This window comes from Trachinotus anak, unplaced genomic scaffold, assembly GCF_046630095.1.
Source record: "Trachinotus anak isolate AG129_WGS33_773 ecotype Australia unplaced genomic scaffold, CSIRO_AGI_Tana_v1 ptg000011l, whole genome shotgun sequence".
Classification (NCBI taxonomy): domain Eukaryota; kingdom Metazoa; phylum Chordata; class Actinopteri; order Carangiformes; family Carangidae; genus Trachinotus; species Trachinotus anak.
The window spans coordinates 2,833,818-2,848,155 of NW_027273862.1; the positions used below are offsets into that span (position 1 = coordinate 2,833,818).

At 39.0% G+C, this 14,338-nt stretch overlaps 1 protein-coding gene and 1 long non-coding RNA gene across 2 annotated transcripts in view; one reads left to right on the forward strand and one right to left on the reverse strand.

Annotated features, from left to right (window-relative positions):
• LOC139627414 (neural-cadherin) overlaps positions 1-14,338 on the reverse strand; it is a 245,134-nt gene that overhangs the window by 87,848 nt on the left and 142,948 nt on the right. The window contains exon 26 of the mRNA XM_071488143.1: positions 3,902-4,116. Within this exon, the coding sequence (XP_071344244.1) occupies positions 3,902-4,116 (215 nt within the window). The remainder of the gene's footprint in view (positions 1-3,901; positions 4,117-14,338) is intronic.
• On the forward strand, positions 1,441-4,133 carry LOC139627417 (uncharacterized). Its single transcript, XR_011692567.1, has 3 exons — positions 1,441-2,381; positions 3,638-3,666; positions 3,838-4,133. It is a non-coding gene; the product is annotated as an uncharacterized lncRNA (long non-coding RNA).

The window sequence follows — 14,338 nt, forward strand, 5'->3', positions numbered from 1 at the left end:
TTTATTTAATATTCATGTTTTTGTTAATTAGCCAATAATTTATGACCTACTAATATTCAGCAGCATTTTTATATAGTAAACAGGTCTGCATTTTATCTTGGTAGTCTCTGATGTCTAGGCAAATAATCATGCTGCCTGGGGTAGTTCGCTGTGCTTGGAAGTGACAGGGCACAGACCACAGAAACATGGAAAGCGGTATGCAGAGGGTCAGTAGATCATTTTTACCTACCAACAGCAGGTCAACCCTGCCATGGCCACTGGAGTTTGCTGTAGTGTTCCCAGAACTCTGCCATTACATTGTCATGATGACCAAAAGAAAAAATGATCGCAACTATGAAAATAAGACCCAGGTTGGAAAAAAGAAATTGAATAATTAGTTAATGCTTTTGCTAATGATCACGTACCAGCAACTTCCATCTTCAAACGTTGGATGAGGTGCTCAATCAATCCTCTTCACGGTGTTTGGTGCACCGATAGACTTACATACACATGCTCGTGCATACTTTAATGCAGATATATTAAGCTGCAGCACAGTCTAGACTTGACAATTTATTTGTAACATGCAGTAGGTGAACCTTGAAACAAGTTAATTATAGCTCTAAATATGTACAGCCTGAGTGTAATTACAGTCTGCATAGTGACAAATCAGCCTTTACTCCGCTAATAAACCCATTAACTCTTTCAGATCCAGTGACACATGTTGACTGGCTTTCATGTGCACTCAGAGCCTCAGACACCAACTAAAACTAAAGAAATAATCTAGGATTTAAACTGCAAACTCATAGCGCACACAAACACACACACACACACACACACACACACACACACACACACACACACACACACACACACACACACACACATGCACAAGACACACACACACATCCGGCTCTCCAGGCAGACCTCACCTCCCACACATATTACTTTGGCAGTGATGGAACAACAGCATCTCTCCCAAGAGAGACGACCAAAGCAAGGGAAGAAGTAGCGAGAGAGACAAGGAGGCGTGAGTCTCTCAGATTAAAACACTAAATATACCAAGATGTACAAGACATTTTGTTCTCTCTTTCTGTCTGTCTATAATGTCTGCCTGCCTGCCTGCCGCCCTCAATTCAACAGGTTTTATTGTCTTAAAGTTCAACAATATTGCCACAGCAATAAAAGGAAGACCAGCATTCTCCCTCAAGAGCTGGAGATGTAAACCTGCCCAGGCTCAGTTCACACACACTTTTTAGATATTTCCAACCAAAATCCACAGTATATATATCACTGTGAGCTACAGGAGTGTGTGTGACTGACCGTCCACTGCACATCCTTCCCTTTCTAAATCAGCATTTGTGTAAAAACAATTCTGTTTAAAAGGAATACACATTAAAAATGCATGGGGTGTCACCTTTAATAAGAACAGAACCAACGAGTGTGTGGGAGCGATTGTGTAAGACTGACTGTCCCTGCCTAATCCTCATGTAGTGGCAAGTTAATACACACAGGGAATTAAACCTGAAATGGATTTCTGTTCATGTCTCGTAACATTCATTAGTCCTCAGGCCAAGTGAAAGAGGCGATTTAGGAGGTGAATTACAGTGCATTTCTCCATTTTACATTTGTGTTTCAACCTTAATTATTGATGACCACATGTGCAATTTAATTTCAGTTGGAATGTCTTTTTTTGTCCAATTCTAACCTGGTCATCTTCTTTTTTTTAACCTCCCTCTCTGAAGATCCAGTCAGATCAGAAAGTACCAGCAAAATCCACCCGTACAGCTTCTGCACAATATTGGTGACATCGTGACTAAACTATGACATAATATGGCCAGAGGGGGGGGGGTAATCTTCCTACAAAACACAGGGATTTTCACAAATTAATGAGAAAAAAATACTTGGCTACTCTCTGAGAGAAGTGGTACATTTACAAAAAAGACTCACAAACTTAAATATTCTTTGGGATTATAAAGTCATTAATTAATTTTAAAATGTGAAAAAAAAGAATCAGATTAAAATGTGGGATCAACCTCATCACACTGCACCTCACAAATGCTTCCTAATATTTTTTCTATTTTCTTGGTACTGGGCCCTTTCCCCCGCCCCTGGCATTTTGCTCTTGGACTTGTACATTGTTTCTTTCAATAAAGAGTTGAGAGAGCATGCTAATGTAACAGTTAGCAAACTCGTTTGCCCAGTTGCTAATGTGAAAATAAGCTCACACAGTTAATGTAAACGCTGCATGTGTAGAATCGACACGTGTTTGCAAACCATTTACTTTTGTGAAGCACTTTTTACTCTGACAGAGGGTGTTAAACAAAGGTGGATGGTGCAACACAGCTAAAAAGCTATTACAGCTTCCTCCAGTTTGAACTCTCCAGCTGTACATTCCATCAAAGGTGAGCACAGATTTGCATGTACAAGTTAATTCAAGACAAATTCATTTGGAAATTCCACTGAAATTAATTTACTCTGCTGAAAAAAATAACCATGTTAAAAACTGAATCTTATCAGCTGAACTCAAGTACACCTTCATCAACACCAACCAGCATGTTCCAAATGTCTTAATTTGTATATTTTAACCCTGTAATGCCTGACCCCAGAAATAATGGACAGAAAATTCTGATTTCTGGAATCTGGAACCTTTATTTGGCCCTTTCACAAAATTTGAAAAAAAAAAATTACAAAAAATTATTTGCATATAGGTTTTTCCAAATTTTATACACGATTTTACTACATACTAAAATGCAAAAAAATTATGTAATTATAACTTGCTTCAACAGATTAAGTGTTCATGTTAGAATATTACTAAAAATTTCAAAGAAAATGTCACTGGAAAATCGTACAAATCGCAATTTTCTTGACCTTGATCCAATGAGTTGGGAACTATCTGAAGGTGGCCAACTTGGATTGTCCCATGTGCTGTGTTTGAATTGTTGTAGTGATAAAGGTATCCACCAGGGGTTGGAAGACAAGTATCAGATTGGATACAAGAGGGTTTTGAGTGAAGTTTTTACCATAAGGTGATGCAATAGGTCTCAGAAATGCTTGTATCAAATTTGATGCATTTGGCATTATAGGGTTAAAATTGATTTTATTTAACATGTTTAATTACATTACATTACATTACATTACATTATTAGCAGCTCCTTTGCCACCTATCCAATACTTTTAACTAACTGCTGAAGTGCCAATTTACTGCTTTTACGTATTTTAACAATTTATTTGTGTATCTTAACAGGTTAGATTTCACACACTCTGAATCACAATACATGGTGCTGAGGTGTTCCAGCTGACTACACACTATTTCTTTTTCAATCAAATAATAATTTCTATTATTTTCTATTCTACTATTTTTATAATTGCCTACAATACAAGTTTGTCTGGATGTTTGGCTGGATGGTTTCCAGCCATTCTCCAACCCTAAATCCCTCCATTCTTTGTCTCACCTACAGTAATAATGGCCACTTATGAAGCCAATGCCCGCCTTAGTCATGAAGGCTTTTTTCTTTCTTTTTTAAATTTTAAAACTCTGCATTAAGCCTGACTGTTCTTTCAAGTACTGTCAAAATGAAATCAGTGGTGTCCGAGATTATAAAAAGTCATATATGCCAGAAAAGCCAGACATATAATTAATGCACTGCTGTAATTGCAGCTCCTCAAGAATGAGAAGACACAGTTGAGGTAAACATAGTCTCTCTGAAGTCTCCTTCTTCTGCCTCTCCATCTGTCCTAACAGAGTTTATGGTCTTATGTTCATTTCCTGCTCTGAGGACATTTACCTGCTGCTCCAAATATGTTTGATCAATTAAATACAAAGTAAAAGTAATTTCCTTCATGTCATCTCAGTTACAGCTGTCCTCAAATTGTGAGGAATTTTGAATCAAGAGCCAGATGGGACGTGTTATTAAGCTCCTACCTATGGCCATGAAGTCCTCGTGGTCCCAGGCCTGCAGCTGAGCTAAGGGGCCGCTGTAGAGCAGCAGTCCATCAGCCACGTCCGTGATGAACTCCAGCGACACGTGACTCTCGAAACAAGGCATCATGGGAGGAAACCAGGCATAGCCGTTGCCATGGAAACTGTGCTTGTTCTGCTGGCACTCAGGCCCTTCGAACTGAGCTGAGCATTGGCACCTTGAGGAGAAGAGCAAATCAAGAGCCAAAATCACAGGAGTTAGTAAATGCAATCAATAGATGACTGACTTTTTTGTGCTTGTTATTGACAATTTGATTTTCTTGACTAGTTGGTTACTTTCTTTAGTTCCAAAAATTTGAAATCTGAAAATACTATTCTGGTCCCACCCCCCTTTTTTTTAACCACTTACTTATATTTTCAACATTTTTTTCTGCACATCTGTCAAAGTCTAGTTGTTTTTTCCTCTCTGACAGCCATCCCCTCCAACTATTGCTCTCTCACTCCTTCTGTTTTACTGATACAGATGCTCTCTTTAGTGACAAAACCACAATGAAAATCACTGCATCGCTAGAAAACTTCTCTCTCTGTGCATCCGCACCTCCAACTACTCATTTGTCCTATCACCTCCTGTCAAACTTTTACCTCTCACCTCCCCTCTTCAACAAAGTTTCACCCCTAGGTTCTGAAATGCAAAATCCTTTTTTCTTATTCCTCTTCCTTTCAATTCTTTCCCACTTATTCTACCATCCTCCTTATGTGGTAAGCATACCATGAGATCTTTTTTTGTCCATGGGACCCATTTATTTCAACCATTCTTTTCATATCCTTCAGTGTATGTGCTGAAAAATAACAGACTAACAGGGCAAAACTTTTCTCATGACATTTGTTTTGTACCACATGTTTGATCTATGACTGCTTCAAAACAAACAAAACAAGTAGAGGCAGGACATTTCCATTTGAGCTAAAAAAAAAAAAAAAAAAAAATCTGAAATTTGAATGTACAGATTTGTGGCATGAAGTGGAGAAAATAACAACTGCAAAACAAACATACATCAGTTAAACATAACTGATTGTACGGGCAGTAGAAACATTATTATTTCTGCCCAGATTTGTCGTAGTGCCGGGAACAGTAGGACTGACTACCTAGGAACAGGAGCACAAATCAGCACATAAACTGAGCGATGTGCTCAGCTATTGAAATACCGAATTCCTACGCACAAGCGTACCTGAGCTAAGCTGAGTCTTACTCAGCTGACTCAAACAGTGTTATACCTGTGGGTAGTTGAATGGTTCACAAACTGTAGTTCCAAAGGAAAGGCAAGATAAAGCCGTGAAAATATTCAAAATAAAATAAAATAAAATAAAGCATGCTCGTGAACTGATATTCGCTTTTTTCTGTGGGCATGTTCTGAAGTGGCTAAATCTTGTTTTTTCAGATGGCCCCGTCCACAGCAGCACATTATTCAGCGTGCCATAGGTAAATTATTATTGTTGGTCCCATATTGTATAAAGTGAGATCTCCATGTCTTTGTTGATTATAAAGCAGGTCTAGGTTCTATATTAATACTGTGAAAGTATCAAAGCCTCAGTCCACAGAGAAATGCACACAGCCTGTATTCAGAAACTGAGCCTTAAAACCAGCCGTCAGGACTTCTGGAACTTTGTGATGTCACAACAAAGCAGTCCCCGCCCACAAACACTCACCATCCAACCTTGAAGGAAATGCCTTGACATTTTTTTTTTTTTTGATTTAAAACAATCTTGGAACCCCCCCAGAACAGTTTGTCTCAAATGTGTTAACTGTACAAAAAAGGATGATACCTGAGCTCAGTCAAATCTTTTGGAGCATTTCTATTTATCTCCGGGAGGTTGCATGGTATATATGATAGACTGAAATGTGTTTTCATTTCATCATTCCATCATCTGCTGTTTTTTGTTTTTATTTACTTTAATAGATATCCAGGTTATGTCCAGGGTATGGAAACATATCTGCACATAATCAAGCCACTTACTGCAAATATTGTCACACTTTCCATTTAAGCGAAACTGAAAAGAGACTGAACTGTTAAGAAAAAAAAAAAAAGTGTTCTCCAGCGGCTGGTAGTAATTATGAAGAGAACAAAGTAATTTTATCATTGTGACCATGGCGACAAAGGTTCTCTAACCTTAAAGAAGTGCTTAATCTACACCAAGATCTTTTCCTAACCCTAGCAAAGCGGTTTTTGTGCCTAAAACGAGATTGTGCCCATTCCATAACCTTAACAATGTTGTTACCAGGACAATGATGGTCTACTGCACTTCTACAGATCTATAGCAACCTATGTAAGTTGAAAGACTTGCTGATTGAAAGCTACCTGTAACAATACATTTGACAGATGGAAAAGAAAAATGTTTTGTAGCACCAAAGGAAACAAAGGTCTCTCCATCCAAGAGACTTGATGGAGCTCCCAGTCTGTCCTTCATGCCAAACAATTTGACCAGATAAACAGGGAATCTCTGCGGTACGGCTAATCTCTCTGAAGCACAGGGTGTCATGTACAGTTACATCTTGACTGATCTTGTCACCATGAAGGAATAATTAATGAAATGACTCCTGCTCCTACTTCTCCTGCATACCTACTGACATACCTGCTGTTCCTGCTACTGTATGAGAGATTCAAGTACATAATCCTACAAACTGGTCAGGCCTAAACTCAACACAGTGTTCAACAGATCTCAACAGAAAGTTGGAGAGGTCACTGTGAGTGCCAGTGTCTCTGTTAACTACAGCAGCACATTTCGCAGCTTAAATGTTCCCTGTAATGTCTATGGACTAATCTCTGAGACGGAACGTGGGGAAAAAAAAAAAAAAAAAGCTCAGACTTTGTCCTGTGTGCAGACGAAGCGCCCTTAATATTTTGTGTGCACAAATTAGTGAACATGAATTAGTTATTTTTGTGCACCAATTATTGAATTGAGGGCGCAAATAAATTTTGCACGTAAATTATGAATCCCAGAGCACAAATGATTAAATCATGGCCACAAAACCTCCACCATGACACCTCCAGGCTTCATAATGTATAACACATACAGTATCAATACCCTAACACCCCAATAACCAATAAAAATCCATGTGCTGTGCCCTAAAATAGAATGCATGTCCCTTATTTATTAAATAACCACTATAATTGTAGAAAGGAGGAAAAAAGAAGAAAAAAATATGTGACTGTACATTATGCTCATACATCTTTTATGAAGCCCAAAGAATATCACAGTAAATGACTGAATTGAAAGGAACCGAATGAAGCATAGTTTTCTCAACTACACAGGAAATATCTAACTATTCCATCTCTGATCATCTGCCATGTATGAGGATATGAAAGAAACACCACTAAGAAACAGAATTAATTCAGCAGACAGGAAATACAGTTTATGAGTGACAGCAAAGTCGTTCAAGGTGACTTATAACTGCAAGGCTCTACATGTATCCTGGCATCATTTTCTGTTATTCCTCTGATTTTCTATATCCCTCCTTTTCTTCTTCCTTTCATACCTTCCATCCTTCACAGCTGAGCAGCTCTATATGAATCTGATGAGAAAGCCATGTGTTGTTTGAGAGGAATAAAAATTCTCCTCACTCAATCCACCTGTTGTTAGTAATTATTGCATATACAAATTGGACACACCCTCCCTCGTGAGGACACACACAAACACACGGCTCAGGGAAACAAGGTATTTCTCCAGGGCAATTCCTCCGCTCCTAATAAATGAGTTTTTCATTGGTTTGTGTTATTCACACTTCAACTGCTTCTCGAGATATTCTGAGTTTTAGCCCCGTGGATCCTGCAAAACCACACAAAGTGACATGTGCTCAGAAAATTGTGTGCATTCACACACACACACACACACACACGCACACACACACACACACACACACCTCATTGGTGTTCTGTAGACAGCTCAGTTCTCATCCAAATGTTCTTTTGCACTGTTGCTCATTTTCCTGCCTCTGCTCTCATCCAGGATTGAAAAAGGACACAGGAACACACACCCACACACACACATTTAGAAATTAGACGGCTCACGCACATTACATGTTGCTTGTGCAAATGAAGCAGGGATATGTCACTTCACTGCCTTGAGACACACGAGAAACACATGAGCAGACAAACAAACATGCTGTACACAAACAATGCTAATGTAATATGCAAACACAGGAAAAGGGGGAAAGTACTAATTAAATGAAAGAAGCTAAACATGTATGTGCTTGCGTGTATGACTGCTCACACTGTGCACGTGCTCTGTGTGTGTGTGTGCAGTGCTGTAGTGAAAGCGTCTCTTTAATATTTAAGTTTCACGAAAATTTTCTGTGTAAAGAAGTTTAAACTATGATGACCCCGCTGCTGCTATTGTGCTGTTCTGTGGTAAAAGTGTCTGAGCTTCAAATCTCAGCCTCTGGTTACTTTTGCTGGCTAGTAGAAAAGCTGTGGTCCTCATTGGTTCGCACAGCCTCATACAGTTCTCAAAGTAGGGAAGGTGGAGTTAGCTTCAGTGTTATGCATCTTCCAACTAGCTTACTTAGTGTAGCAACAGCTGTTTCTATGCTGAAAATGTTGAGGTTATGAAAGGGGCTGTTTGTAAATTTTCTCTGCAGCTGAACGTGGTGACTGTTGTGTTTAAAGACGAGACGTTATAATAGGCCCTCTGAGCAACGCCGCCTCTTCAGGCTGCAGTGAGCTGCTATTGGAAAGTGACAAGATGGGCCGGGGCTAGCTAGTTAGCATGCTAACTTCAGTAGAAGAAAAGACGTGATTGAAACAAGAGTTAACATTAGTATTACTTTCCACCACTGGAGACTGTTGGTGAGTAAAGGAAGTTTGAAGTTTGATGCTGGACTTGAAATGCTTCTTCTAGACTGGTACGTCTAACAGCTGGTCATGCTGACGTTGGCTATGTAGCCAGAGCAAAACTTACAAATAGGTCCTTTAAGGTGGTCATATTATTTACATTCTTCGCAGTCACTAAACCAGCTGCACTAGATGTTGATGTGGAAAACTAAAAATGAATTATAACTCCCCTACGTATAGATTGTGTGTGTGTGTGTGTGTGTGTGTGTGTGTGTGTGTGTGTGTGGAAGCAGTTTAGCTTTGTTGAATTTCTGAGTGTTAAAGCTCTTACCTTTGTATATTTTTTTCTTATCTTTAAATTTGAATGTTACTTATAAAAATAAACTTTCAAGAGTTTCAGAGACGTTAAACCTTCCCTCTGTTCACACAGACCCATAATTTATGTGGGTGTGCATGATTGTGTATTATTACAGGCATCAGGATAAGATCCACGCCTGCATTTCCATTTTGGCAATGTCATCCTAATTCTCTGAGCGCAAGACAATCTGAGACGTAGTTTTAGTCACGATGGCCAAGCCCTTCAATCCTCTTAAGGCAGCTTTGTTTTGCTCATTCGCTGTCTGCTGGGAATTGTGTTTGTTAACGTCGGACCGGGAGCTGTAATCCCACCCCCAACCCACAACCCCCTCATTCACCAAATCTCATTATTAATCCCAGTGCCTCGATTATCTACATGTTCTTCTTTCAATCTTGGGCCATAATCTGTTTGTGTGTGTTTGTATGTGTTGCAGCAGGGGTCATATCTGAAAGCCTCTGGCACAGAAACCTATCCTGCAGTAATTCTGTCTTGTGTTAACTCTTATCTTATCTACATGTATTATGTCTTCTCCTTTCACTTCTCTTGTGTGTTTTCTTATTTTCTACTCTCTCTGCCACCATGTTCTTTTATCATTTCCTCTTTTCTCTCCCTACTCTGCACTACTACTACTTTTTCCACTTATGTTCCTTTCATCTCCTCTTCCCTTTGTTTACCTATGTCCTCTGAAAGCTTTCCTGCTTCTTTCTCTTTTTCTCTCATTCTCTTCATCAGTTTTCTCTACCTATCTCACTGTCCTATCCTTTAATTAATTTCCTTGACTTCTCTCCTCTCCTCCCCCTTCTATCCTGATCCCTGACACACCACGTCTCGTCTCCTCTCCTCCCCTGAACCTGGAGGATCACACAGCAGATGTTACAGAGCTCAGGTAGTGTCGCGTGACTGAAAATGTGACAATCACGCAGCATCAGTGTCTCTGTGTTGACATCGTCGCCTGCTTTGCCTTGTTCTCTCCCTGTCATCTGTTTGGCTGATACTTCACAAAGAAACATTTTTGGCTCTTCCATTCTGGCCCGCATTCACTTTTCATGAAAGACATGCACCACAATATATTTGAGACAGCAGAAGCTGCAATTTATCACACCTAGATTTGAGTCATGTTCACAGTTTTCAGCAGCACAAAATGAAACCCCATTTCCACCTGTTTAACAAAATCCCCGTCCCCCAATCTCCCACCATTAGGGGAGGCATTCAGAATATTGTGACTAATGTAAAATCTAAGTGTCAGTAAAGGTCGTCTTTTAAAAGTCTCCAAAACAGACAACAGAATCATCATCTAAACTCAATCACAGTGCTCTTAAGCCTGAAATAGTAATTCTGTACCCAGGTGTGCACGCACATGCCCACACTAGTGGTTTATACTTTATAATTCAGGCTCTAGCTGTTCACTGTCAAATGATCATATTTAAACGACGATGAATTTGTCCAGCTTTTCTGTAACGTAAAAGATCATAAAAGTGGAGAGGAACGTATGCAAGTTCACATCCAGGCAGGAAGCATGAAACAGTGCAGGCATAGTAAGTAAACTGTGATTACTGTGATTACTGTGATTACGCAGGCTGCAAAGCAGTGTAGGTGCTGCCAGTGGTGGAAAGTAACTAATATACTAAAGTATGATTTGTTTGACAGCTAAACTACTTACTTTTCAGAATGACATTTAACATAAAAAAAAAAGATCAAATAAACGTATACAATACAACGCGTGGTTAATGATTAAATCAGTGGCATTTTTTAGTTTATGCCCCCTTCAAAGAAATTCAGTGTCTAGTTGGGGCCCCTCATATTTCAGATGCCTATGACTTAGTAGCAGTACCAACAAAGACACATTCTCAGTCTTACATGATTTCGTTATATAACTGGTTGATTCCCTGAATGATAAAATCATCTGATATTTCACAAAACAAAAAACAGAGATTAGAGAAAAATCCCAAAACTGAAAACAGATTTGTGAATGTTTTTTTCTAATTTTCTGTTATGCTTTTCTTATTTCCTCCCCCATTAATCATCTTACAATCTTTCAGATTTATCATGGCGCCTTTAGAGAGGACCAACACCCAGATTGGGAACTAATAGACTGAACTAGACATCAATTTAGTTGTATACAGGAATTTCTCTATAGGTGTAAATACATAGGTGTTTATAAGGATAGAGATCTGGTGACTGTGAGGGCCATAACATACTTAATCCATTCAGTGAGCCTTTGTGCCCTGTATAGAATCCATTATGCTTCTCTACTCATTTATTCTATGTGATCAGAACAGTGTTTCTCCTGCAATAAACAACCATTAAGCAGCTTATTACAACCTAAATTTATATTTCAGTTAGGCAACGTCTAACGGCTGCTGTAATTATGATGGGAGCAATGGAGGAAGTTCCAGGTGAAGCAGTATATAGGCTGGCAAAACAACATTAGGAGAAGGAGGTTGAAGTGGATGGATAGGCTGTCAAAACACAGGACATTGACACAGGAGACCATTGTTCCTTTCCCCAGTGAAATCATTTAACAATCTTAACCACATATTTATTACTGTCAGCATGATGATGAAGGTCCTCTAGCCTTACAGGAGAATTTATCACAACCCAACCCCGGCCTTAACCGTGTGTTTATTATTGTTACCATGACTAGTCCAGTACACCTGGTACACTTCAACAGGTCTTAATGTTTTTACCATGATGACAAACGTCTGGTACACCTGCCGCCGGTACACTTCTACAGATCTATGGGTCTATGGGTTGTATCTGAAAGTTGGGTCTTCAGGACATCTTCAGATTTGGAAAATGTAACTTATGCATGATGCCAGATTGTTATGAAATCTATGTGATCATGCCTCATGGAGTCACATCAATTATCAATTGGATTAGATAAACAAGGAGACAACGAAAATAATTGTGTACTAATGTGTGAGTGTGTGTTTGCATGCACGTGTGTAATCCAGGGATTATGTGTAACCAGTCATCCTGCTGTGGTCCAGCAGTGAGCCAGATTACATGCAGGCTCCAGCCAGCCAGACTCAAATCCTACCCTTTTCACTCACTGCTTCTAATTAAATGAAGCTGAAGGGTAAAATTAACTTCTATAAGACACAGCAAGAAAAGCTTAGTGGACATGTGTGCCATGAGCCTTTATGTTCATCTGGTCTCACATATGTTCAGAGGGTTTGCATGCGTATGTGGCTGAATACGCATGATTGTGTTGCTGCTTCAGGATTATAAAGTAAGTGAACATATTAAGCACATAGCACCTTTAGCAGCAGCTGGTACTATTCTTTATCTAAATTTTGCCAACTGCACATGTGTATGTGCTTCACTGGTTCCCTCCCTTTTCACACCAAGTGTCGACATTCCTCTAACCATTATCACTTCAAAACTGAAATCTCTCATTTCTTTCAGTCATAATCAAAATTTATGGAATCTGCACAGTCAAGCGCTGTTAGATGTTTATGTATAACCAAAGACTGGGGCAAAAAAAATCAGTGAGCACATTGAAGAAATGTGTACTTCATGTTTAGTTTCATCAGAACATACCATATCTGTGTGACAAAGAAAGCCATTGTAGGGGCAGTCACAGTGTCATTGGGCTTTTCTTGTGTTCTTGCAGACCTAAGTCACAGCCTAAGTACTGCTCTAATTCAAAGTCCGCATCCAGCCAAGTGCAGATCAAATATCTCAAAGTGACTTCACTCCACCTCTTTTATCGAGGATACTTTTGGATCTGGGATAGATGGACTGGCTCTGTTGTCTGTTGCGTTTTGATATATTATGTAATTTCTTTTGGAAGATGAAATTTGGTCTCAGAGTTGAATATAATATTTGTTGCTGCCCATGTGTCTGAAAAGATTAATCGAACATATAATAAGTACATGTTCTTTTGGACACAGAGGCACCTCTGTGGAATTTGGGGTTCTTATACGTACATATATACCAACCAATGTCAATACACTAGATAAACAAATTGAAAATGTGCATTAAAATAGATGGCTGGAAACCCATCTTTAGTTGATACCCTGACTTTTACTCCAGTGTCACCAACAGAATAGTAGTAGAATGTCTCAACTAGTGTTGGATGAACTGCCTTAAAACTTTGCAAAGATATCATTTGTACACTGAGATAAATCCTAACGACTCTGATGTTCCTCTGACTTTCTCTTTCATGTCACCAGTGAAATATCTCAGGATCTAGTGCATTGGCACAAATTTTTGTATAGACATGGTCCCAAGACGATCCCAACGACTTTGGTGATTCACACTGATTTTCCCTCTAGCCCCACCATGAGGTCGGGAATTTGGGATTTCAGTGAAGTGACTTGACAACTTTTGGATGGGTTTTCATGACATTTAGTAAGACATTCAGGTGCCCCACAGGAGGAATTGAAATCACCTCTGTGATCCATTGAAGTCCAACTGAAATTGCATTTTGTGTAGTTTAAAATGTTATCAATGTGTTTTAAATGTATTGTTGATAGTTCTGTGTTATAAAATGGAAGAAAAAAGGTCTCTGGGGAAATATCAGACAGACTTCTTCTGAAGGGGCATGTCAGCGTCTGTCCTTGACTGACAGGTCTTCACCACAGGGAACGTGAGACAAAGTAAACAAATGTGCACTGTAGCTTCAGATCATTGGCAGACAGGGTGTTGATAGCAGCGATTTTTAAGAGGAAAGACCACAGTAGGATCCAAGCAGACCTGAAGTGACATTTCCAGATAAGTTGAAATGTCGTTTGATGTGCTGCAGCTGAACAGCTAATTAGCAAACTGAAGTTACCACTGCACCATTTGCTTGGTAGCTCATTCGACAATCACTAAAGTTATTTAAAAAAGATAGAAGTCAGTAGCAACCCTGTATAAATATAAGGATATTAAAGTATAAGGCCTTGTAAATAATTTACTGCTCACTTATGCGTCCATATTTTACTTATTGTCATGAGCTATTGTATTGTGTTTACCTTTAAAGCAAGTATAAATTCAATAGTCTTACTACAAAAACAAGAAATGTGCATTACTAATAAGGCTGAATGATCACACCATTGTTGGGGTTAAATTATGGAACAATGCTGATATAAATTTAAAAATAGTATAATTGGTGTAAATGATTTGCAGAGCTATTTTTGAGGGTTATAAGTGTGAACAATTTTCTTTTTCTTTTTTGGTGGGTAGGTTAAACTGATAAGACTGTATGCAGGCATATGTAAGCATTTTGCTTCAGAATGACCCTGTTTAGTCACTACTTAATACATAGAC